This window comes from Tiliqua scincoides, chromosome 4 (assembly GCF_035046505.1).
Source record: "Tiliqua scincoides isolate rTilSci1 chromosome 4, rTilSci1.hap2, whole genome shotgun sequence".
NCBI lineage: Eukaryota > Metazoa > Chordata > Lepidosauria > Squamata > Scincidae > Tiliqua > Tiliqua scincoides.
In genome coordinates, this window is record NC_089824.1 from 169,594,373 (window position 1) to 169,619,943 (window position 25,571).

General features: G+C 44.7%; 1 protein-coding gene across 7 annotated transcripts in view; it reads left to right on the top strand.

Annotated features, from left to right (window-relative positions):
- Nucleotides 1-6,726: 6,726 nt before the first annotated feature.
- BRPF3 (bromodomain and PHD finger containing 3) overlaps nt 6,727-25,571 on the top strand; it is a 51,240-nt gene continuing 32,395 nt past the window's right edge. For all 7 annotated transcript variants that reach the window (XM_066624767.1, XM_066624769.1, XM_066624771.1 and 4 more), the window contains exons 1-3: nt 6,727-7,009; nt 19,948-21,314; nt 23,116-23,272. In XM_066624767.1, coding sequence (XP_066480864.1) covers nt 19,966-21,314; nt 23,116-23,272 — 1,506 coding nt within the window. In that variant the 5' untranslated portion in view covers nt 6,727-7,009; nt 19,948-19,965. The remainder of the gene's footprint in view (nt 7,010-19,947; nt 21,315-23,115; nt 23,273-25,571) is intronic.

The following is a 25,571-nucleotide window of genomic DNA, read 5'->3' on the forward strand; positions in this document are numbered from 1 at the left end:
AGTTTGTGTTAATACATTATGACCACCCCAAATTTGTGATATATTTTTATATCTCAGCATCTAATTGTTCAAGGCAAAAAAAATGGAGCTGATCAAGTATGAAAACTCACGTCACTAGTGCAACATTAAAAACTAATACATTTATTTTAGCATGCGGTTTTGCAAAAATAAACTACGGTGCTAGAAGATGCTTGTTTTTTGCTATTGCAGACTAGCATAGCCATCCCACTTGATCTTTAAAATGGTTAAGAGGAACAGTGCAATGGACTGAGATACCACCCATAAAGCATGATGTGCCTGCAAAGTTTCTAAAAATGTTTCTTCCTTGTGACTCCATTATGACCATGACCCAATCACTCCTTTGTCAGAATCTTGCTACCTCAACCCTACCCTTGAATAAACCTTTGTTATTTCTGTAAAATGTGTATTTTGATACCTTTAAGGAAAAAAGAAGCCATGCTAATATAGACACCAAAATACTTAATAGCTGCAGGATAAAATAGCATTCCCCCCCAGTACTGTATCTTTAGAAAATATTATACTCACAAGCACAATCCAAACCTGACATTATGCCAGCACAGCAGTCTCTGTGATGACTGAGGGTGTCATAAGCATGTCCTAAAGCACATTGTGGCACTCAGATAGTAAGCAGAGCTGGTGGGGAGACCTGCACTGCCCCACCAATGCTGCATCTAGAGAAGATTGGCTGCTGGCAGATATAAGAGAAGCACTGGGTGACGGAACAGAAGTAGGGAGGGAAAAATGGGTGAGGTAGATTCAGCCTGGGAAGGGGGCAAGATTGGCAGAGCAGGCTTCTACCATATCCTATCCTCCCTCCTGGGACTTGTTTGGACTTGCACCAACTAAATAGCTGATGCAGATCTGAGAAGCTGGAGCATTACTTAGGGTAAGGGGAAAAAATATCACCTTACCCCAAGACCTCCAGTCTGCTGCTAAGCTGTGCTGGATACAGCAGAGGCCATATGGCCCTCCTGCACCAGTACACATTGCGATTGGAATGCCAGGAGGCTTGAAATAAAAATCAAAAATACACTACTAACCTTGATCTTAGTCTATAGGCTGAGAAGCAATACACTGGACTGATACTTAATAACTAACCTTCATTTAAACCAGGGGTGTCCAAAGTTTTTGGTAGGAGGGCCACTTCATCTCTCTGACACTGTGTTGGGGGCTGGGGAAAAATAATTAATTTACATTTAAAATTTGAATAAATTTACATAAGTTTACATAAATGAATATATTAAAGATGAACTTTTATGAATGAATGAAGGTCTTGCAATAGCTCAAGGCCTACAAAGGCCTTGCACAAAGCAAGGCTTGCCTTTGCTGCCGTTACTGCATCACAGATGTGAAACAACAAGCAGCGGAGGGAGCCCTTGTCCCACAGCTTACGCGAGAGGTCAGTCGCCCTCACTCTGAGAGCAGTTGCATCAAGCTAGTGTGGGCTCAAACAAATCTCTGGAGAGCCAAGCTCATTGGAAACTGGGGGCTCTCTGTGGGCCGCATTGAGAGGCCTCCAGAGCTGCAAGTAGCCCCAGGGCTGGGGTTTGGGCACCCCTGATTTAAACCATTTGTTTTGATATGGAGCTCCATGATTTCTTTGGTTGTAAGCAAGAGGAAGGAGAGTTGCAATATCTAAATCCCCAAGTCTGGGCAGTGAAATTTGCATAGTAACTAGATTACATATCCTACCAGTGGTAATGGAGTGCACTAAATGAGCATGCCTAATTTGCATAACCTGCCTGGTACTTCATCCTTATTCTCAAATACAGTTTAAGTAAAAGCAGCAAGGAAATCATAAAGGAATAAAAGGTCTTAGTATACATTAGTCATTGGATGTTGCCAAATGCAACGTGCTACTCACAGCAGCTTTGTTGCTGTTCACAAGCACAGAGAAGCAGTTACTGGCAAAACACAAGCTGGTCTGTGTTACAGCTCAGAAAGCATCTTCTAAGGCGATGGTTGATGTGTTGAAAGCAAGCAATTGTGATGTGATAGAATGCAATTAGAAACTCAATGCAGCATGCCAGAGCAGACCTCTTCTCTCTCCCACCTCAAGCACTATAGTCCCAACATTTTTGCCATCTTTGGTTCTTGAATAGACATATATTGGGGGGAGGGGAAAGCAGCTGCAGATAAAGTCTATCCATGGGTGTGCTGCCATAACTATAGCTAATGAATCCTTTAAAATAATAAAATGTCCCTTTGATTTGCATATCCATTGGAACTCCAGTAATTTTGCATTTTATGCCTTATAAACCATCATAAATGTCACACACTCAGTTCAAACAGCATTTTTAATGTAATGATGAAAAGAAAATGTTACGAGTGCAGTCAGGGTGTAAAGAGTTCTGCCATTCCTGCAACATGAAAGGAGTGCTTCACAGTTAGGAGGGTTCAGGAGCACCTTCTCTTCTCTTCCTCCTCATTACTTCTTCTCTTCCTCCTCATTACTCGACTCTAGGCTGCCTGCCAAACTGCAGGGGAATCCTTCCTGGACCTATTTCCTCATCCTTGAATAGCCCATTATATGCTGTATATGGGCCACGCCCTTCTTCAGCCTGTTCTAATATATTGGGACATCCCTTGCTTGAAAGATGTGCTCACTACACAGTGACTGTGCCATAGTTTCCTTCTCTACTTGATCCCAGATTACTGTATACCTGCCACCCATCTTCCCAGGATAACCAGATTGCACCATGCTTCTTGGAGGTGGTTTCCTGCTTCTCTGATATGTGTAGGTCAGCTCTTGGTTACTCGCAGCTCCATCACTCAGGGGATAGGCCCTGGCCCAGAGCCATAACATTCTGAGCTGGTCAAGCAACCCTTGTGCTATCACAGGGGTGTCAAACATAAGGCCCGGGGGCCGGATGCGGCCCACAGAAGCTTTTTATCTGGCCCCCGGGCTCAGATGCTGAGCAATGCTGAGGTGACCCTGCTGAAAGGGTGGCAAACATGATAATTAGGCTCTCCCCTACCTTGAAATATGATCAAAATTTGTGATTTTTTTCTTCTGTAATTTGCAGCCAATGAGTGCCTACACAAGAACAGAGTGTTTATTTCTGGTTTTGACCTGTTTAATGACATCACTTCCTGTGTAATGACATCACCTCCGGCCCTCAGCAGGCATCATGAATACTATTCGGCCCTCTGTATGAAATGGGTTTGACACCCCTGTGCTATCATGTGCTGGTAAAGAATTTTGTTTTAATACATCAGTTGTGCTGTTGCAGTACCCTTGGATACACATACACTCTGACAGAACACTAGATTTGGAGTAGTTAATTAATAGAATAAATATATTTTTTACAATAGTTTAATTTCTAACATAGAATTGTAATATATGGCCTCCAGAAGCTTTCTAAACAAATCAAGCTCAGTTGCAATAAAAGGATCTCAATTATTTATTTTTAATAAGTCATGAGTTTCTCTTCAGAATCTATTTGTGGAACAATTCTTTCAGTTTATCTGTTTATTTTACATGGGTTCTTATTTGTTGTACTACATCTGCCGTTAGACCTCTGCAACATACGTACAACCTATACATATTTTCATTTCATTGTTAAATATATTGTAGCTTTCTACACTGGCTTCATGGCAATCATTATATGCAAATTATGATAATCTCCACCAATTTATGCAGAAATACAATTAGTAGAAATATTAACTCCCATGACCTGCTGTTGGTGAAAGTTGAACAACTGCTAGAGGAATGATAAGGGCATTGAATAATTCATTAAAGAGAGTTACTTCAATTCAACTTCACTGATGGATGAATGAGATGAACATTTGGAAGAGTTTTTTATTTTGGGGAGAAAAAGGTTGGGGTATTTTGAATCTTCCATCAATTCTATGACAAGTGGGTTCACCATGTTCCCACATTATGGGCATGCCTGTTATGAGCTATAGTTTAAATTGGTCAAGTTCAAAGACTGGCATGCTGGTGATCAAAGCAGTTACTGAACACAGACAGACTGGTTGGATAAGTAGGTTTGTCTTGTGCTCTAATCACCAGTATGCCAGTCTGTACACTCTATCCATTTACATATAGCTCTATGACAGTATACCCACAACTTGTGTGGTTGTCAAACTGTATTTATCAGGGAATTTCTCCACCCAAAGGGGCCCTCAAGGCAACTTACAACATAAACAACCACTAAGGATGCAATCCTAACCCCTTATGTCAGTGCTTTCCAGCACTGGCATAGCAGTGCCAATGGGACATGTGGTGCATCCTGCAGTTGGGTGTCACTCATGGAGGCCTCCTCAAAGTAAGGGAATGTTTTTTCCCTTACCTCAGAGCTGCATTGCCCTTATGTCAGTGCTGCAAAGCACTGACATAAGAGGTTAGGATTGTGCCCTAATGTAAACTCAGCCAAACAGACTTTTCTTAGCTAGGTGGAAAAACAGTGGCAAGGGGACACCCAGGTCACAAGAGGGAGTGAGTTCCATAATCTAGGGTTTCATTCTGTTTTATATCCCCCACCCTCCTCAAATTTTAGAAGTGAGTGAACCTAGAAGAGGGCCTATACTATTTTGTCAGAAGTGGAAGAAACTCAAAAAAGTCATATAACAAAATATTATGAACTGCCCTCAGCTTTGGCCTAGTTGTCACAAAGCAGCACATGAGGCTGTAAAACTGTGTTTCAACTGTACAGACTATGGGTGAGAGCTGCATCATGAAAAATTCCTGCATTAAAAAAAATAACAGATTCCAACTCAAGGAAGATTATCATGTCAAGAAAGACAGGCTAGGACAGAGGAGTCAAACTCATTTCATATAGCAGGCGAATAGCATTTATGGTGCCTGCTGAGGATTGAAGGCAATGTCATTAAGCGGGTGACATCCAAAAATATGCACTTTTGCTCTCACCTATGAACTCATTAGCTGCAAATGACAAGAGAAGATATGATCAAGATTTGCATACTTTCAATATACGGGAGAGCACAATTATCGTGCTGGGAATGCTTTCAGTAGCGGTGCATCTACCAAGGTGTTACTTTGCAGCTCAGCAGCTGAGAGGTGCTCTGCACAAAGTAATGCCTTGGTAGAAGCAGCAGCGCTGAAAGGGCAGCCTGCATAACTGGACTCTCCTAGTGCCTTGGCAGTGTCTCCTCCCTTTCTCACTTAGTCTGCCCCTTCCCCACCTCCTGAAGCCTCCTTTCACCTCTTTCCCAGTTCCTCTGCAGAAGCAGTGGCACTGAAAAGGAGGTCAACTTGATAACTGGGTTCCCCCAGTGCCACCCTTCCAGCAGTGCCATTTCTGCTAAAACATTGATTTGCAGCTTATGGTAGTGCTGGGAGACCTAAGTATCATGCAAGCTGGATAAAGAGCTTCTGTGGGCTGTATATTTGACACCCCTGGGCTAAAATACCTCTGTGGCACTTACAGGTTGAGCCTCATTATTCCTGTGGGTTCCCTTCCAAGCACTCACATGGATGGCAAAAAACACACTATAGCAAATCAATTTAAAAAACAAAGTTTCTTTGCTCTGGTGATTTAAAAACAACCTTGCTGACCTTTGTGATGTAAGATAAGAGTCATTAAGAAGACATCAGTCCTCCTCCAAGGGCTTAGAAAGGCACTTCACTCAGCCCCTCCCTTCACCAATGCAAAGTGATCACCTTTCTTTCTCCTGCTCAGGGGGAAGAGAGGGGTCCAATGGAGAGAGAAGGACTGATGGATTGTCAGCCAGCTGCCCTCCCCCTCATTAAGGAGGCTATTGTTAAAGGACTCTTCAGTTTTTAAAACTGATTTTAAAGGGGTGCATTTTCCCTCTTCTCCAGGGATCAGCACATTCTTTCTCATTTGCAGGGGCCATTCGTGTTGAGTCAAATCCATGTATAAATAGGCTGGACCTGTACTTTCTGCATGCAAAATGTTTTTGCATGGATGAGCACTTGGAACAGACAGGGCCAAGCAGATAGCAAAGGTACTATCCAGCTCATCTGCTGCTTGAGAGAAACTGGGTCTACATTATGATGGATTCACTCAAAACAGCAGTGACTTTACCATGGGATACCCACAGCTGCACACTTTGGTCCCTGTTGCGTATATGCAACACAGGCAGAAAGGGCTTTAAGATCACCAGCCTTATCAGATGGTTCAGTGGGATGCATGAACTAGAACGCTCATTGGTGGTTCCCCTTGCTATAAATGTTCGGATGAGCACATGTAGGTTAGGATGGTCTCTACCGCTGCAATGCTAATGCTGCCCCCCCCCCCAATTCTGGGGCCAAACAACATGCGCTGGCAGCAAATACCACATGTTGAAACTCACATGCAACAACCCACGTGTGGGATTCACCCACACGCCTGAAGCTACTTCCTCCTGGAGCATAAGCCCCACAACAGGGTTACTCCAAGGAATAAAGGATGCTTTATGGACAAGAGGCCCCTTTTCCTCCTCCAGTGGCCCCAGCAGCCCCCCCTCAAAAAAGCTGCCTCCCCCCAGGGGCAGCCAGCCTGAGGCTCCCCGCCTCAAATGCAGCACTTGGCGTCCGAGTGTCAGCCCCAAAGGTCGGCCCACCAGGCTGCGGCAGGCTCATTAGCCTGCCTCGGTTCCCCCGCCGCTGCCCCCGGGCCTCCGAGCTGGGTGTCCAGGGAGGGAGGCTCAAGGGGGGGCGGTCCCTGTCCGGGGGGGAGAGGAGAGCGGAGCGCGGCAGCAGCCCCCTCCCTCGCCGCCTCCTTCCCTCTCGCACCCCCCGCCGTTCCCTCAGTCGCCTGGCCGGGCTGCGCTCCTGCCGCCGCCGCCGCCTCCATCTTGCTGCTGCCCTCGCTCGCTGCTCCCCCCGCCCGCGACAGGAGCGGAGCCGCGGTGGAGGCGCTGTGAAGCGAGCGGGCCGGAGCCGCGGGCATGAGGGGGCGGCGCTGAGGAGACGGGCACGGCCGACATCTTGCCCCCCCTGCCGACGGTGCGAGCCGCCCGCCCGCGGAAGACTCGGCGGCGCCGCCGAGGAGGCGGAGGACGACCCGGAGGCAGCCAGGCAAGTAGAGCCGAGACCCCCGCGCCCCGCTCTCCGCGCCCCGGCGGCGGCCCCAGGGTCGCGGGAAGGTGACCGGGCTGGGCAGGAGCGGGGCGGCGGCACTATGGAGGCCTGACGCCTCCGGCCGGCGGCGCGGGCGTCCCCCTCAGCGCCTTCTACCGAGGCGAGCGGGGGGAGGGCGTGAGTGGGGAACGCGAGGGGGGGAGTGGGGAGCCGAGCCCCGCCATCTTGTTCGCTCTCGGAGCCGGGACGCCATTGGCCACGCCCCCCTTCTCCTCCTCCATTGGCCTGGCGACGGAGGCGTCGCCCCCGCCCGCGAGCTCCGCCCCGTCATTGGCCGCAGAGGGCAGCGACGGACAGGGGCCGCGGCCAATGGGGGGGGCGCTACGACTGTCTCCCTTCCCTGCTGTGTAAGCAGGCCGGGGGCTCCTCCCTTCAGGGGGCTCGGGGATGTCGGCGAGTGCGCGCTCGCTCCCCAGCCCACCGCCCGCTCCTTTCCTGTGGAGGGCGGCCTGCGTCGGGAGGGCAACAGTGGTGCGCGCTCCGTCACGTGGAAGGGACCCGGCCCTGACTGCCCCGGCTTCGAGCTGCTCCCCTCAGAAGGGCTGCAGTGCCCACGCCTGGAGGGCTCCGTCGCCCCCCGTCGGTCCGTTGGGAGTCAGCTGAGACGCGACACGTGCGCCGCTCCAGCGCTGATCTGTGCCCGCCCCGCCCTGTTGACAAGGGCCACACCAGCCACAGACACTTTGTAGCGGCTGAAGCACTCTGCACTTGCCACAATGTTATCAGAGTGTAACAGAAAGTCTCTCTCTCTCTCTCTCTCTCTCGCACGCACACACCCCTTCCTGAGGGAAGAGAGTCTCTCTCTCACACACACACACTCTCTCTCTCTCACTCACACACACTCACACACAGCCACTTCCTGTGGCAGCCTGAGGACACAGTTTCTGTCTCTCTCTCCCTCACTCACTCACACACACACACACCCCTTCCCAGGACCTCTGAGAGGAATTTTATCAGGGGGTATGAAGTTTCTTTTGGGCCCCTTCCTAAAGAGGGAAGGGTTGAAACAGAGTTGGGGGGTGGCAATGGGGATGGGCAGAATGGGGGTAAAACAGGCAGGAGGAAAGTGGCAACAGCTGGAATAGCCTTGGAGCCTGGTCTACCAGTCTTCCCAATGCAGAGCTGAGGTCTACCTGCCTCCCCAGCGTTGGCAGCTAGATACAGCAATATGGAAAACCAAACACATTCCTAAAATCTCTAAAATCTTTCAAATATAGAAAATCATTGCAGGAGATTAATAGCATTGTACTTAGTAGAAAGATAGAATAAAAAGTGTCCTGTGTACACCAAAACTGACTTCTGCAGTATTTGCAATATCACAGCTGTGTTGCTGAGCTACTATACACTCCTTCATGGTAAGTGGATCCACAAGCCAAAGAGCTACTGCAGCAGGCCAGTTTCTTCCCAGATGTGACAGTGTTAAGGAATGTATGCATTCCTGGGCCTAGTGTTTATGGCTTGTGGCTACCATGTGTCCATGGTAATGCCCCAAGCATCCTTTGTGAGTTGTGAGTCTGGATGAGATTGGAAAATGTAAGATCACAGGAAATTTCTGGGCCCCTTTTTTTGGTTCCTGGGCTCCCTTTCTGATCCTGGGGCCAGGTACAAATTACCTCCTTTACCCCCCCCTCCTAGGCCCTGCCCCTTCCTGAGGGCAGAGAGTCAGTCTCCCTCACACAGACACACTTCTTCCTGTGGCAGTCTGACAGTCTCTCTCTCACTCACACTCACTTCTTCCTGTGGCAGCCTGAGGACAGAGTCAGTCTCTCTCTCTCTCTCTCTCTCACACACACACACTTTTGCTTTGGCAGCATGAGGACAAAGAGTCACCTCCCTGTTGAAGAAACGGGCTCTTTAGCAGGGTGAAGCTTATATGAAACACAGCTTATTTGTAGAGCTTAATGCAGTGGGTTCAACCTTGGAGAAGGCAAATATACACACTGCATATAAAGCATTTAGCACAGCTATTTTCAACCTTTTTCATCTCACAGCTCACTGACAAGGTGCTAAAATTGTCAAGGCACTCCATCAGTTTTTTGACAGTTGACAAGGCATGCTGCACTGACAGCAGGGGGCTCGCATCCCCCAGTGGCCCAAATGATCCCCCCCAAACTCCCATGGCACACCTGCAGACGATCCGTGGCACACTAATGTGCTACACATGGCACAGTGGTTGAAAATGGCTGGTTTAGCACATTGTGTGTTTGGTTGTTTTGTATGGACTCGATGGTAGTGCTTCCCAAACTTTTTAGCACTGGGACCCACTTTTGAAAATGACGCTATCGCAACCCACATAGCTTTACTAGACAACAAAGAGATATATAAAGAAATATTACATATTATATTTATAATAATAATCTGGATCCTGTGCTCCCAAGGCTCTCAGAGACCTTATATATAGTATGTGTATGTAGTCATTTTGCTAGACTCTCCCTAGAAATGGAGTTCAAGGACAGTTTCCCTATGATCCTTATGGTCATTCCAGGATACCCAGAAGACTGAACTGGGAAGCAAAATGTGCACTTAGGGACTTCCAGGCCAGCAAAAGGCTGAAACTGTGTTCACATATGATCTACAGCATACCAATTATTAGAGAAAATGGGAAAATGTGACATTTTAATTTGGGAGTATGGAGATTACCTCATATCACAGGTAACATTCCAATCACAAGTGTGGTCTTTCCATCTGGATTGCCTGCTACTGCAGTTTTCTTCTGCAAATTGGGCAAGGGTGCTTGCAAAGTTTTTAAAAAATTGTTTCAGAAACAATTTGCAACCCAACAAGATGTGCTTCCTGACTCATGACCCACTGGTAGGTCCCAACCTCCAGTTTGGGAAACTGCTCTGTAGAGTAGGACGGGAGTGAGCAAGTCATCAGCTCAGGGCTTCATGCCCCAAATCTCCAGTAGTAACAGGGTCTTTTCACTGAGATGAAACAAGAGCATTGGAATTGAGCCTGCTTTCCCCTCAGAACAAAGTTTTCTCATTCTAAAGCAAGACAATCTTTTCATTGGTTGTGCTTTTCCATTGCTTAACTTTCTTATTTGGCAGTGGGATATAACAAAAAGAAGTAGGAGCAAAATGCAGAGGCAACAATGTTTTTCTTTGGGCTTACACTTGTAGTATTTTATTTGTGTTTGTGACAGGAAGGTCTTGTCCTAGATCTGCGTAGTTAATATCTGACATTGAATACACACTAGAAGCCTACAGTAAAATAATTGCCTGGTTAGTTCAAATCAATATGTAAAATCCAGCTCCACTATTTCTTGCTTTGTCCCTTGTTGCCTCCTCAGGGTTACCAGGTTGCAAAGCTGCTGGGGACAGTCAATACCACAACCAGAAGAATTCCACTGTCAAGATCTTGACCTAGCAACCCCGTGCTTCCTTGGCTCCCTCTCTTGCCTGCTCACCTCCTTTCTGCCCATAATGTGATATTTGCATTATGGGCCTTGTGTGTAATTTTGTCCCAATGTACTTTCCTCCTTTAATCATGTCTTTACTGCTCATTGTTTTCTCAGCCTTTGCTTTTCAGGCTACTGTCAACTTTGTTTAATTTCTTTGGCATCCTATTCCTTGACCATCTTTCCTATTAACTCTCTGAACTGAACATGCAGCCCTTTCTGATCTTAAGAACTGTGAGGTTTGTAAAGAATGCTCTGTCTCTGATTAGCCTTTTTCTACCTCAGTTTTCTGTGTCACCTACCCTTTTCTCAGACTGTCTTCTCCATTGCCCTTTCTTAAAGCTCCTATTTCTCCATCCATTGCTTACTCTGCACCTTTTTCTCTGGGCTGCCCACCTCTAAGTTTCAATATGTCTTGGTACTTCTCAGCCTTCAGTTTATGCCTATGTTAGATTTTAATCCCAGCCAAATGGACAATTTTCCTTTCCCTCACAGAACATGAACACCTAACTGTTTAGTAGCTCCTTGAGCAACTGAGTATTCTGTGTCATCACCAATCAGTGTCTGAGGCTTTACTGCCAGCACTGAAAAATATAGGTGGTGATTTGATAGTTCACTGACTCTCAAGATGTTGATAAAGCTTGCTGATCAAATGTGAGACTGGCTTTATCAGTTTTGTGTGCATGCATTTTGTTCTTTGTACTGTATATTATTCAGTAAATGCATGATAGATTAAGGTTTAAATGCATTAAAAAGGAGTGAGATCTAAGCTCCAGTGAATAGAAAGAACGTAATCATTGTCTTGCTTGAATGAGAAAATACTAATTTGGAGACAATAGAGATGCAAAAGATATATTACAGAGTTTCAACACAGATGATATGTACTGTTGTTGGGTGATATTCAGGGATGGAGACTAGAATGCACAAAAATGTGATAGAGCTGATCTGATCATAATTGGCAAATGATGGAAATAGGAAAAGTCGAATTCTTGGAAATGGTATAGAGCAGTGTTTTTTAAAGTATGCTGCTAGGAGCCCTGGTGGCTTCCTGTAACCCATTCAGAGACTCCATGAGCAAAGCATAAGTGGCTACCATTTTCTTGGTGCTGCACTACTCTGCACGTGTTCCAGCACTTTAGGGCTCCTCAAGACTCCACACATGCACCGGTGGAGCTCCCTGAGACTCTGTTTAGGAATGTCTCCTAAAGGAGTGTTTAGGCTTCCGGAACTGAAAGGTTTGAGGACTGCTGGTGTGGAGAAAGGGTAAGGTTATTTAAGGAAAGAATGGTTTAGTGGCACTGGAGGTAGATTTCTGCAGTATCACAGGAAACTGTGAATTTGGTTCATAAAACTTCATCACTGTAACATAGTTTTGGAAGAATTGTGTAGTGACAGCACTGAACAGCCATCAAAGAAATCACAGTAAAAGAACAGTTCAGTTGTGAACAATCCTTTAGCCATTCAGTGGTAGACTATTTCCAAATGCATTTCCTTACATTTTGCTCATACATGTTCTACACTTTCCTACTCCTCAGTCTTTGAGGAGTTATATTTTACAAAAGTTAGGAATACTTAAGCTTCTTTCACCTGTTTTGCACCTGTTTGTGCCACTTTATGCACTCCGTTTAATATCAGAGTCCCTGATGTAGGTGCTGCAACTAAGGGTCCAATTCTATGTCTACTGAGATGTAAACCCCATTATAGTCAATGGGGTTACTCCCAGGTAAGTGTGGATAGGATTGCAGCCTGAGTGAGGTTCACTGGATGTTTGCCAGGAGCAGGACCCCTCTAGAAAGCCATTTTGTGGAATAGTTTTTCCTAGATGGTCTGCCGTGCCCTAACACTGTACACAGGCTACACTGGTTCTTTCAGAAAGCCTGAGCCACATAAATCCTAATTAGGACTAGCAACTGCAGTGGACTCTATTTACTTTTACTTGTGAACGTCTGCTTTTTGGGGGGCATCATTTGACTGTTATACTGCTGTATTTCACTCTGAATTTTTTTTTTTTTGCTTGATTGTTTTAATGTTTTTTCTCTGTTTACTGCTTTGGGTTGTCAAGATAAAGTGAGATGGGGATAGTAATTTTAACCCATTTTGCCTGCCCCAGAGGTGTACTCATTTGGCCCCTGTTGCCTATATGCAACATTGGGCAGAAATGTCTTAATGATGGACCAATTCATCATTTTATATAGACCAAATTCATAGTACTGTTAAATAAGAAATATTAATCTGAACAGGGCCATGCCCTTGACTGAGTCCTTTCTATCCTCTTTTCCTTTTGTAAAGGATTCTTCTCTCAGGATGCTTTCTTCACCCTTATCCACTCTCAATAACATCTTTCTCACAGTATCTTTTAGTTCACCCCATCATGAATGGAATCTGTGGTCTCTCTCAGCCCCTTCCTTGTATAAACAATTGATTCTTTATGCAGACTAGTTATAAAAGGGGAAGTGGTATTTACTTCAGTGAATGTAAATAAACAGTTTCAAATTAAAATCGATACTGTGTAAAACAGTCTAGCAAGGTTAGCTTTGCTATTTTAATACTTGCATAGCCCTGGCAGTCTGGGGTCTGTTGACCTAGTATTGTCCAGGACTTCCTAGGGTCCTCTCCTTGAGGTACTATAGGTTGTAGTAATGTACAAATTAATCCAGTACAACTACGGGATGGAGGTTACCTTAAGAATATCCTCCAAGTGACTTGTTGATGGACATGTTAGTGGATAAGAAGGGTTGATGCTCACCTGAATCTTCCTCACCCTCCTAGGAGCTACTTCACAGGGCTGATGAGTTACCTTCTAGAGCAAGAGGCAACTGAAAGCCTTTTGCTGTCCAACCACTACCACCTCCTCATGGGTTAGGGCTTTTAAAGCTGTTTTTACAATCAGCATAGGCTCCATCCACCGTGTCACCTTGGTGCAACCTGGATGTAGCTCCCTGGTTACTCTGGCAATGGGACCAATTGGGATGTCCCCACATGTCTTCTATTGCTAGTTGTACTCAAATGGCTGTGACTCACCAATCAAGGATGAGGCATCCGAGGCCTGCAGATAACCTGGACAATTGCTGCCAATCTTGCAGAGGCAGCACATACAGCAGAGCCCCCTGTGCTGATTTAGGCATGGGTATATTCATTGGGAATAAAGCGGTTCCTCAGATATACTAGTTGTGAGCCATACAGGGCTTTAAAGGTTAAAACCTGCATCTTGGATTGGGCCTGGAAATAGATTGGCAGTCAGTGTTGACACAAGAGCAGCAGATGGTCTAAATCCCTTAGCTCAGATGTTCCCAAACTCTACAAGAGAGTATGGACCTCCCTAAGTACTTGCAGGGAAGCAATGGTGGCAGCAGTGCTTCTGGGATCGGGCTGCTGTTGTGAAGAAAAGGGGCTTTTGAACATACCTGGGAGGTGCTATGGCCCTCTGGTGGGTGCGGGGAGTTCCTGGCCTTCTCTATCAGCCTCCCCACACCTCAGAATAGCTTCTTGATGCAATCATGACCCACTTCTGGTATGCATCATGAAACTGGAAGTGGGTCATGAGCACTTCAGGGGGCAGTTCGGAGGTGCCAGGTGGCCCACAGATGGGATCACAGATTCCCCATATTCTTCGGAGGGCCATAACAACCTCCAGGTATGTTCAAAAACCCCTTTTCTTTGCAGCTGCAGCATGATCCTGGAAGTGCCATTGCTGCCATCATGATGTTGCCACCCCCCCTTAAGGGGGCAGCAATCTTCTACCCCTGGGTGGGGCATCATGAGTTTGGGAAACAAGGGCTTAGCTCCTGAGACCACATGGGTTACTGCATTCTGCTCTAACTGCTATTCAAGGCAGTCTTAAAGGTCAGCCTCATGTAGAGTGCATGACAATAGTTGAGAGTCTCACCCAGGCATGAGCTACTGTGGTGAAGTATGATAGACAGAGCCCAATCCTTTGCACTTCTACTCAATCCCAATATAGTCAGTGGGGCTTACTCCCAGGAATGTGTGGATAGGATTGCAGCCGGTGCACTAGCCTAAGCTGGGCAGTATCTGCTGCTGGGCTTCCAGGAGCAGCAGAGAATCCAGGATGTCCCCCAAGCTACAGACCTGTTCCTGCAAAGGAAGTACAACCTTATTCAGAGAAGACTGGTATTCTAATACCTGTACTGCAGATTTCTGAACCAAAAGGACCTTTGTCTTGTCAGAATTTAATCTCAGTTTGTTAACCTACATCCAGATCCTCACTGCCTCCAGATAGCATTCCAGGGTTTCAATAGATTCCCCATCATTAGAGACAGATAGAACTGAATATGATCTGCATATTGATGACACCCAACTCCAAACCCTTGGATAACCTCTACCAGAAGCTTCATATATTAAACAACATGGGGGAAAAGATGGAACTCTGCTATATACCTGAACCAGGGCATGGCTGAAGGGGCATGCAGAACTAGTTTGCAGGGTAGTCACACTATTTTCATTTGCTTAATTTGTTCAGAATGTATGTCTCTGATTATCAGAATATAAGTGATCAGAGAAAGGGGGTTCTGGGAGACTTACTGAACAGCAAGGGTGGTCTAACTAGATTTTCTTAGTTTTTCATGCATATTAAGGGCAGAATGGTATGGACCAAAGTGGTATTTAATGCTGGAGACAAATGAACAAGTATTTTTCCAAACATGAAGCCAGTTTGACTTTCTAGTCACACTGTCTTAACTCTTTTGAGACATAATTCCTATTTCACCCTTTGCTAACCCTGTTGCTTGGCAGTTACTATTGATATGCTAAGTTGGATGGAGAGCTGAACACTAAAAAACTTCTCTTGTTTTTCCTAAACATCTCTCCATTAATAGATGAACTGTTTCATTCTCAGTAGAGTTTTCAGAAGTTGGTATATGTGACATTATTTCTCCTTCTAATATAGTATGTGGTACTCTAGTGCAGTGGCTATAGTATTAGTCTTGAATGTGAGAATCCAAATTCAAGTATGAAGTTCACTGAGCAAGTCACTGTCTTTGAGTAACCCTCTTTATAGGGTTATTATGACACTAGTGATGCTGTGACTTACTTGGAGGAAGAGTAACAGCCCAATCCTGAGCTGTCAGGAGCTGCAAGAACCAGCGGCTCCACGGAGGGCTCCCACTGGATCTAGCGCCTCCCGCACTACCTCAGGAGAAAGGGACGTTTGTCCTCTTCCCCCGAGTAAGGGAAGCAGTCCCGCAATGGGACTACTCACTTTAGTGTCGACTGTTTGGTAGCCGCTAAAGTGAAGGTACTCGTGTAGGGCGAGCAACCCTGCCCGAGCGCCCTGGATCCTGCAGGGCTTGGCTCCGCAGACCCGTCTCTCCCCCGCCCCCCAACCACATCTCCCCCCTCCCCAGAACGCCTCCCCCACTCCCCCGACCATGCCCGCATCTCCCGTTCCGCAGCCCAGTGGTCATGGAGACCGCCGGGCTGTGGAACCCGGGTGCCTGCCGCTCACTGGCTCAGCGCTAGCCGGAGTTGAGACAGCTCCGGCGGGAGCCTGGCAGTAAACCCCGCAAACGTGCCTAATGGCACGTTTGCGACTGTGGTCTCGCCGCAGAGGTCTAAGACACCTGTAAATGGTAACCTGTTAGTTGCCATACCTACCACTTTCAAATAACACAGCACAGCAGCATGAAACACTGACAGCATAGCTAATGATAGCAGGCACAACATCAGTAATGCAATCCTGAAGAGCTGTGTGACAACTACTAGAATACTGCTACATATGCTTGGTCTCTACCTGTGGCTGATTAAAAAATGATCCTTGCTAACAAATACACTAAGATTGATCTGAATTGGTAGCACCTACAAGTGACCAAGTGGCTACAGACAGGATTCTCACACAGATGCTCAAATAGCTATCATGTGCTTAAGGATTGTTTAAATAACTCTTTAAGGCTGAGCCACTATATTTTGTGTTACAGGCCAGCAGATAAAACTTTGTTTTAGTAGTCTTGGACTCTCTCACTATTCTCCAAATGTGTCTTGGCCAAGCTTTCTATATTTTGAAGTCTGGCTCCACTTTACTACACTTTCCTTCTCTTTTTCCATTCTCCTTTGTTATTAAACATTTTGCAAGCTTCTTCATACTAACATATGAAGCTGTCTCAGAGGCATTCCTGGAGGGGGGCAAAACAGTAAGTGTCTTCAGGTGCTTGGACCCCCCTGTAAAGCCACTTCTCCCCCTCTGAGCTAGTTGCAGCTCCAAAAGCAAAGTGGAGGTGCCTCTTCCACATTGCTCTTGCCTTCCTGATTGGTTCCGAGGGGGAAAGGTCAATTTGCATAGGCATCCAGGCACCTGAAGACACTTACTGTTTTGCCTCTCTCCAGGAATGCCTCTGTGCTGTTTTATATTGAATCAGGGCATTAGTCCTAGGGTTACCAGATAGAGAGTGCCTATACCTTTAATTACTGTATAGAGGCAAGAATTTTGGCAGGTGCAGCTTTTTAAACCCTTCCATGTTGAGGTGCACCTGCCAAAATTCTCTCTTTTATACAATGGTTTAAGGCAGTGGTTCTCACACATTTAGCACCAGGACCCACTTTTTAAAATGAGAATATGTCAGGACCCACCGGAAGTGACATCATCAAGCAGGAAAATTTTTAACAATTTAAGGCTACAATCCTATCCACACTTACCCAGGAGTAAGTCCCATTTACTATCATTGTTAAAAGAATATACCTGGTAGCCTGTTAAATGTACAGATGAGTCACATTCCCCCCAAATGCAGTCACATACCATAGTAGCATCAAGTCTAATATATTAAAATAAATATCTCTCTGAACATATCTCTCTGTCTGTCCCAAGTTCTGTGACAGGTAGGGTTCCAAACTGGGGTCTTTCTGAGCCCTGCCTGGAGTTCCCACAGAGTGAATCTCAGACATTCTGCTTGTAAACTATATGCTCTATTATAAGACCCTTCTCTAGGGCCATTCTGGCAATCTGATGCTTTGTTTACCTGGAAGTAAACTGAGTCCCACTCAGTTAAGTAGGGCTTACTTCCAAGTAAGTTGGCATAGGATTGTTTCCTTTCTATTATTTTCTATGGCAAAGCTGATTTAACAACTGAAAAGTTTATCAAGATGAGGGAAACTGAATATCTTTCAGTGCTTCTGACAAGTGATTGATGTATGCTGTTACAATATTGAAGCATTTTAAAAGCCAGCATAATATTTTAGGGAGCATTTATAAAGTTGAAAAATATTTAAGTTCCTGGGTCTTACAAGTTGGGCAATTGGGATTTTCCCAGTTCTAGCTTTAATAATTTTGCAGCAATTGTTTAACACTGCTTAGTCTGAAGTAGTTCCATTGCCATGAATGCACTCCAGAGCAGGTAGTTTGATTATGATAGGTAAAAAAAAAAAGGTACAGTTTTTCCCCTGCACAGTCATGTCCGACTCAAGGGACGATGCTCATCTCTGTCTCCAAGCCTAGGGAGCCATCATTGTCCAAAGACATCTTCTGTGGTCATGTGGCCAGCAGGACTAAACACCAAAGTGCATAGAATGCTGTTACCTTCCCACCGAAGTGGTGCCTGTTTATTTACTTGCATTTACATGCTTTCAAACTGCTAGGTTGGCAGGAGCTGAGTCAAGTAACAGGAGCTCACCCTGTTCAGCAGCACTGGGGTCTCAAACTCCTGGGCTGCTGACCTTCCAGCCCAGTGTCTTTAACCACTCAGCCACCATGTAGTTTTTGAAAAATGGGAATTCTTATTAAGCAGATGCAAACCAAAGACCCAAATTCTGTAACCAAAATGGAATTGTCATCTCAATTCTGATCACACATTGAAATGTGAGTACATTAGAAGAAATTTAACAAGTGTAGATACCTAGTGGTGCATTCCTATTCTTGGAAAGTCTGCACCCGCTAAATTTCTGCTGCCTTGCAGTTAAGCACAGAGCCCTTGGCAGGAATAAGAGTGGCCACACCTAATTAGTGTTTGTGTTTCACAGAACCTGACTTTTTAAAAATGTTGTGTTCAGGCCAGGAGCAAAAACCCACCAAGGAGAGACAGACATTATTGATGGGCCAAGCAACAAAACAGGTCAGAGTGACAGCACCATGGATAGTTCAAAAGGGACATGTTGCTCTCACAACTGTAAAGAGCTTACTGAAGCCTTACAAACATCAATACATAGACTTTCCTGCCTGTAGAGTGGGGCCTTTGTTGTTCTTCTCTCTTTCACTTAGCCGTTTACTGGTACTGGTGTATGGGCACTGAGGAAAATGATGTTCTGGCATAAGAGAGGCTTTGTGAGCCTCATGGAGCTTGGCCTCTGAGAGTGCTGCTTCTGGGCGCTCTTTCTCTTGAGTATCTTCAAGCTCTGACTTGCTGGTCCTGCCTCCTGAAGGCTGGACATAGAATTGCTACTCAGAGCAGGAGCCATGATGGAAAACCTTCCTCAAACTCTATGTTCTTGTCAGGCATGCGATTCCAAATCTTCATATTTTGTTACTTCTCGAATAGGAGTGGTACGCTCTGGAACTTGTTTTGTTTTATACATGGGGCTAATTCATTGCCCCATGAACACTTTTTTTATATGAAAAGGAATTTACAGAATTTGTAAATTAGTCACTCAGTCTTATGCAACAGAGGCCCAAGTTTGTAAGTGTTGGTGAGAAGCAATGTGTTATCTGCCTCAGTAACATATGAGTATTTTTTTATTTTTTATGAGCCCTTTTTAAAACCAAGTTTTCAGCCAAAATGATACTTAAAGTGTCATATGGCCCTATTTACCAGCTACCATCATTGCAGTAAATAAGAGATAAGGCATGGTCTCAGGTTAAATCTTTTGAGTCTGCTTTCATGTACTGTTTTGTGTTTTTGGTTCTTTTGGAGAGCTGATATGATTCTTTGGCCCTTCATTTAGCTGTTTCTTATATGGGTTTTTCATCTTCAGTCTTTTTGTTTTATCTTTTCAAGTTAACTTCTCCTTCTTACTTATGTCCTTTTGTTGTTTTTACTGAATTTTCTTTGCTTTTGTATTCTCTATTACAAACATTCTGTTTCCCAGCTGCTTTGCCCATTCTGTTCCAGAAACTGCCGCACTGAGCATACTTAAACATTTAGCATGAAAACAAACTAAAGAATTCATATTCATGATCACTTAAAGTTAAGACAGTTTAAAAATGCTAGTTGAATCTGTCTTGTAACTGAGTAATCAATTCAAATATATTCAAATAATATATCAATTAATATTATCAGAACCTTAGCATATTTGGTATTTTGAGATTTTGAAATAAGTATGAGACAACTCACAAAGAATACCAACTTTCACTAATTTCCTTTTTAATTCCCACACCCAAAATAGTCTCAAAGAAAGCAAGTGTGTCCTGAATTCTCATTCCTATCAAAGTTCAGTCTCACCAATTTATCCACTAGCTTTAGGTTTTGAAATTATGCTATTCATTATTTGCGGTTCTTTGTGTTTTGAACTGTTTTCTGTTTGGATTGTCCCATAGGTTTTCTGAGTTGCTGCTATGAGGAAGCCTCGGAGGAGGTCCCGGCAGGCCCTAGAAGGGAGGCGTTCTCCTTCACCATACAGTTTAAAATGCTCACCCACTCGAGAGACTCTGACATATGCCCAGGCCCAACGAATTGTGGAGGTTGATATTGATGGGCGTCTCCATCGCATCAGTATTTATGACCCTCTAAAGATAATCACAGAGGATGAGCTAACTGCCCAGGACATCACAGAATGCAATAGTAACAAAGAAAACAGTGAACAGCCTCTGTTTCCTTCCAAATCCAAGAAAACACAATCTAAGGGCAAAAAGAAGGAGTCGTGCACAAAACATGCTCCTGGTACATCATTCCATTTACCCCAACCTAGCTTTCGAATGATTGATTCTTTCAGTCAGCCAGATGCCTCACCATTGCCTGCAGCATACTATCAGTACATTGAGAGGCCACTGGAAGACATTGATGCTGAAGTGGAGTATGATATGGATGAGGAGGATTTGGCCTGGCTTGATATGATCAATGAGAAGAGGAAGACTGATGGCTATGGGTCCGTTTCTGCTGAGACTTTTGAATTGTTGGTGGATAGGTTGGAGAAGGAGTCCTATTTAGAGAGCCGTAACAATGGGGCCCAGCAGACTCTGATAGATGAGGATGCTGTCTGCTGTGTTTGTATGGATGATGAGTGTCATAACAGCAACGTCATTTTGTTTTGTGACATTTGCAACTTGGCTGTTCACCAGGAATGCTATGGAGTGCCCTATATCCCTGAGGGGCAGTGGCTTTGTCGCTGCTGCCTACAGTCCCCTTCCCACCCTGTTGATTGTGTTTTGTGCCCAAACAAAGGTGGAGCTTTCAAACAGACCAGTGATGGTCACTGGGCCCATGTTGTTTGTGCCATCTGGATTCCAGAAGTCTGTTTTGCAAACACTGTGTTTTTGGAACCTATTGAGGGGATAGAGAATATCCCACCAGCTCGCTGGAAACTAACTTGCTACATTTGTAAGCAGAAGGGTATGGGAGCTGCTATCCAGTGTCACAAAGTGAACTGCTACACTGCCTTCCATGTTACCTGTGCCCAGAGGGCTGGTCTCTTCATGAAGATTGAGCCCATGAGGGAGACCAGCCTCAATGGCACAACATTCACTGTGCGAAAAACTGCTTATTGCGAGGCACACTCCCCTCCCGGGACAGTGAAGAAAGGGCATACAGCTACTTTTTGTGAAGGAGAAGAGGAAATTTCAAAGAATGAGGCAGAGGGTGACAGCACTCTTAAGAATAAGAGCAAAGTGAAGTTGAAACAGAAGGTAAAAAAGGAAAGTTGTGCTTCAGTGCCTCTTCTGATGGTAACCCAGATCCCTTCTTACCGGTGAGTGGCACATCTGTTTCTATTTTTTGTGCATATCTATGAACTAGCCCAGCATTTTTCTTCTGCTCTCTGTTTTAGGGGCATTTTTTCTGCCCTGTAGCAACTTCAGCAATGCTTTGTTTGATTTCATTCTACCAGAATAACATTGATCAGAGATCTATTATTATTATTATTATTATTATTATTATTATTATTATTATTATTATTATTATTATTATTATTATTAACAGTATTTATATACCGCTTTTCAACTAAAGTTCACAAAGCAGTTTACAGAGAAAAAAATCAAACAAGTAATGGCTCCCTGACCCAAAAGGGCTCACAATCTAAAAAGATGCAAAAGAATACCAGCAGACAGCCACTAGAAAAGACGCTGCTGGGGTGAGGTGGGCTAGTTACTCTCCCCCTGCTAAGAAGAAGAGCACCCACTTGAAAGAGTGCCTCTTACCCAGTTAGCAGGGGTTAGTATGCATCTATGACAGATGCAATTGTACCTACTCTGTCTTCAAAGGTAAGAGGCATTAAAAAAAAAAGACTTGTCTACAAAGTGTGTTACAAAGCAGAGTCTTCTAAGAGTAACAAATACAGTGAACCCTTATATAACAGGCTAATGGGGTGTCTGTCAATGCCAAAAGTTTGTTAAATTTGAATACATTTATGTCAACAGACAAACGTATGTGTAAAGCGTATGTGACTAGTTTTCAATGAAGCAGAAAACGTCTCTGATTTCCAAAGTCTGTTAAATCAAGTGTTCACTGTAGTAAGACTCTGAACTTAGAAAGTGAATTACAGAAACAGGTTATTGCAGAATGTGTATATATTTGAAAATAGTGACAGTTTGCAAGTTATGGGATTAGTATTGGTTCATCCCATTGATTTTAGGGGAATTATCATTTAGGCAGCCGATTATGCAGAACTACAGCTTTAGGGCCCAGCTGGCATGCATGCTGGGACAGCACGTGCTGCATCCATGCTGTACTGTAAAGCACTTCTGTGCTATAGCATAGCAGTTGCTAATCCTGGTGTGGAGGCGTGCACTGGCCCACATGTACTAGCAGAAAGAGCACAACACATTAGGCATGGTACGTTCTGCACTGAGCGGCACAGGGAGGGTGAGGGTGGTGTAGTGGAGTGGGGGCAGCAAGGGGGTGAGGGATGGGCTGACCAGGCTTGGGAGGGGGTGGCGGCTTCTAGCATGTGCTGCATCCTATTCCCTTTCCTGGGCCCAGTCTACTGACATGGGTGCACATTGACTTGCCCCAGCCATGTACCTTGTGCAGGTCTAAGTAGCCCCATTGTGTGGGCTGGGACATTCTCTGGGGCAAGGGGACAATTGTCCCTTTTCCTTGAGGAGACATCCAGCCTGCAAAAAAATGCAGCCCAGCCCATGCTGGCCCCTCTGCATCAGTGTATCGGGCTGTTAGAGATTGTTGAGTACTTTGTTAATATTAAGAATTAATGTGAATGATTATGTGCATGCTAGTTGAAATATATAATTTATTGCGCTAAATATCTAAAATAATTTTGTCCATTTGAGTTCAGCTAGTGGCTGGATGCTACCTGCTTTGCTGTTGCTTAATTGGAGCTGTCGGATTGTTTTTAATGGGCCAGCAATTTCATAGTTGGAGCCTCTGATGAACTGGAAATACTTGTACATTTCCTAGTATGTGCTCCTATGACATTTAAAAATTGAGTACTGTGTTGCAGAATTGGAGGTTCTCTGTGTGTCATGTTGCTTTTCTGGAATTTGAAGTTAAATCTGATACAAAGTGAAATCTCTTGCTTCTATTGTTTTCCTTAGGCTGAATAAAATTTGCAGTGGGCTCACCTTCCAGAGGAAAAATCAGTTCATGCAGAGGTTACACAACTACTGGCTTTTGAAGCGTCAGTCAAGAAATGGTGTCCCACTGATAAGGCGGCTGCATTCTCACTTACAATCACAAAGAAATGCAGAACAGGTAGGACAGTGTCCTTGACATTTTTGCTCCATTTTGAAATAGAATGAGAGAGACAGATGTGTGATCTGGGATTGTAGAAGAGTTAGATGGAAATGATCTATCTCTGAATACCTACTGCCAACTAGATAAAATACATAGCTAATTCTGGGAATTTCTAATGAATTAGAATACCTGCATTTTCCCATAATAGAGCCTTCTATTATGTGAGACTCTTGTACTTATAATACAGAAGTTTGAAATATGTACTTTTTGTGTTATGTAATATGGAGCACAGCAGAGACATCAATGGCTAGTATCTCATGAAAATTCTTTTAATTTACTCCATAACACAGCATTCTTTTTCTTTGAAATAACAGCATCAGACTGTTTTTTCCCCACTATGAATATGAATTACTGGATTTCATACATTTTTTTTGTTTTGTATTGGTTTCCAATACAGAACTTTCTATTTTGCTTTAGAAACAATTGGCTTTGTAAAGCACCATTTTTTCCTTGATTTGTAAAACCATAGGACCATACCTGCTAATTTACTATGGGCGCAATCCTAACCAACTTTCTAGCACTGACCTAGCTGCAATGCAGCCCCAAGGTAAGGTAACAAACATGCTCTTACCTTGAGGAGGCCCTCTTGACTGTCTCCCCACTGCAGGATGCAGTGCATGCCACATTGGCACAGCTTTGTCAGTGCTGGAAAGTTGGTTAGGATTGCGCCCTAAATGTCTTTTGTTCATAGTCTATATTCTGACTTGCTGGATTGCTCAAGTCATGAAGCCCAGCTTTATTATTACTATTGATGTTTACTATTGATGTATTACCATGTCTATATGTTAACAGACATGCAGAAAGACACAGGTATTAACATACACAGATGGAGGTATTTATGACTTTTAAATGTTGTTAACCGCCTTGGATGCCCTCTGGGGAGAAAGGTGGATTACAAATCAAATAAATCAAATAAGGTGGGGGAAACAAATGTATGCCAGGAACTCTTGCAATTACTCATGACATACCGCAGTGGAGCTTGGTATTTAACAATGACAAGAGAAACAGAGATAAAGATGTAACACAGTAAGATAAATTGTGAGGATAATGGGGATGGGAACTCAAGTCATGTGACTCAAGTCTGAGTCGTGAAAATGCATGTTTTTGCTGACTCATGTACACTCATGTCATGCTCAGGGACCTTTGACTCAGTGTTCATCTCCACACATGCAGACTTGAGACTGCCTGTGTCTGGGTGTGCTTGCTTACTCTCTTCGCAGCGTGAAAAACCTTGTGGGTCCACTATTCAGACCAGGCAAGCAGCAGGGATGTCCAGCCAGGAGGCAGGGAAGAGTTAATGTTTGCTTTTTCAACGAATAGGAGGTGGGAGACAGGAGCAGGCTCTCTTGCCCATCTCTGAAAGAAACAACGATCATTGGATGAAGGATGAGAGGTCTGTTATTTTCTTTGGCTGAGATAGGATAGTAGGAGGAGCCCAAGGGGGTTCTTGCCTTAGGTTTTGCTGGCGAAACCCAGGGAAGGGGAGGAGGCAGTTTGTAGTGATCACAATTTCCTCCTCATGGCTCCATTGTTACTTGAGGAGGGAGGAAGCTCCATTGAATGACAGGTGCAAATGGGGCTACTTCTGAGTAGAGCTGTAAAAGATTTGGTTATCCTCACAGCTGCTGCATGTGACCCTCTTGCCTATTCTCTCCCTGCTCTCTCGCAGTCCATCCCACCCCTCCTGTCTTGTTTATAGATGGCTGGGGACAGCAGGGGAGTAATTAAAGAGAACTCTCTCTCTCTTACACACACACACACCCACACACACCTGGTAGTAGCCCCGTATTTTCCACATTGGGCTTTTTAAAGGGGACAACTTGACTCAAGTTTTTGCAAATCACACAAAGGTGACTCAATAACTCAAAGTGGCCCCATTATGGGTGGAGACTTGTGACTCAATTTGAGTCAAGCCACACCTGACTTACCCATCCCTAAGAGAAAGGTTTTGTCTTGCAACCTAATTTCTGGAAAGGGGAAGAGACTGTGGAGACTGGAGGCAGAAAATAGAATAAAGCATTGTTTCTATTTTGTTGTTGCATGTGACAAGGCAGGAGCCATGGGGCTGTATAGTGAGATTCTTTGGGCTTAAGATTAAGAAAGAAAGACCAAAAGGGAGGGGAAAAGGCACTAAAACATTCACAGAAGAAATCTAGCATATAGGCTATAGTTCATCTGGTGTTAGAAGAACAAAGCAAGGCAAGGGAATTGAGGGTGCAGTCCCTGAAGAAGTTTCATGAGTGGGTATTTGATGGGC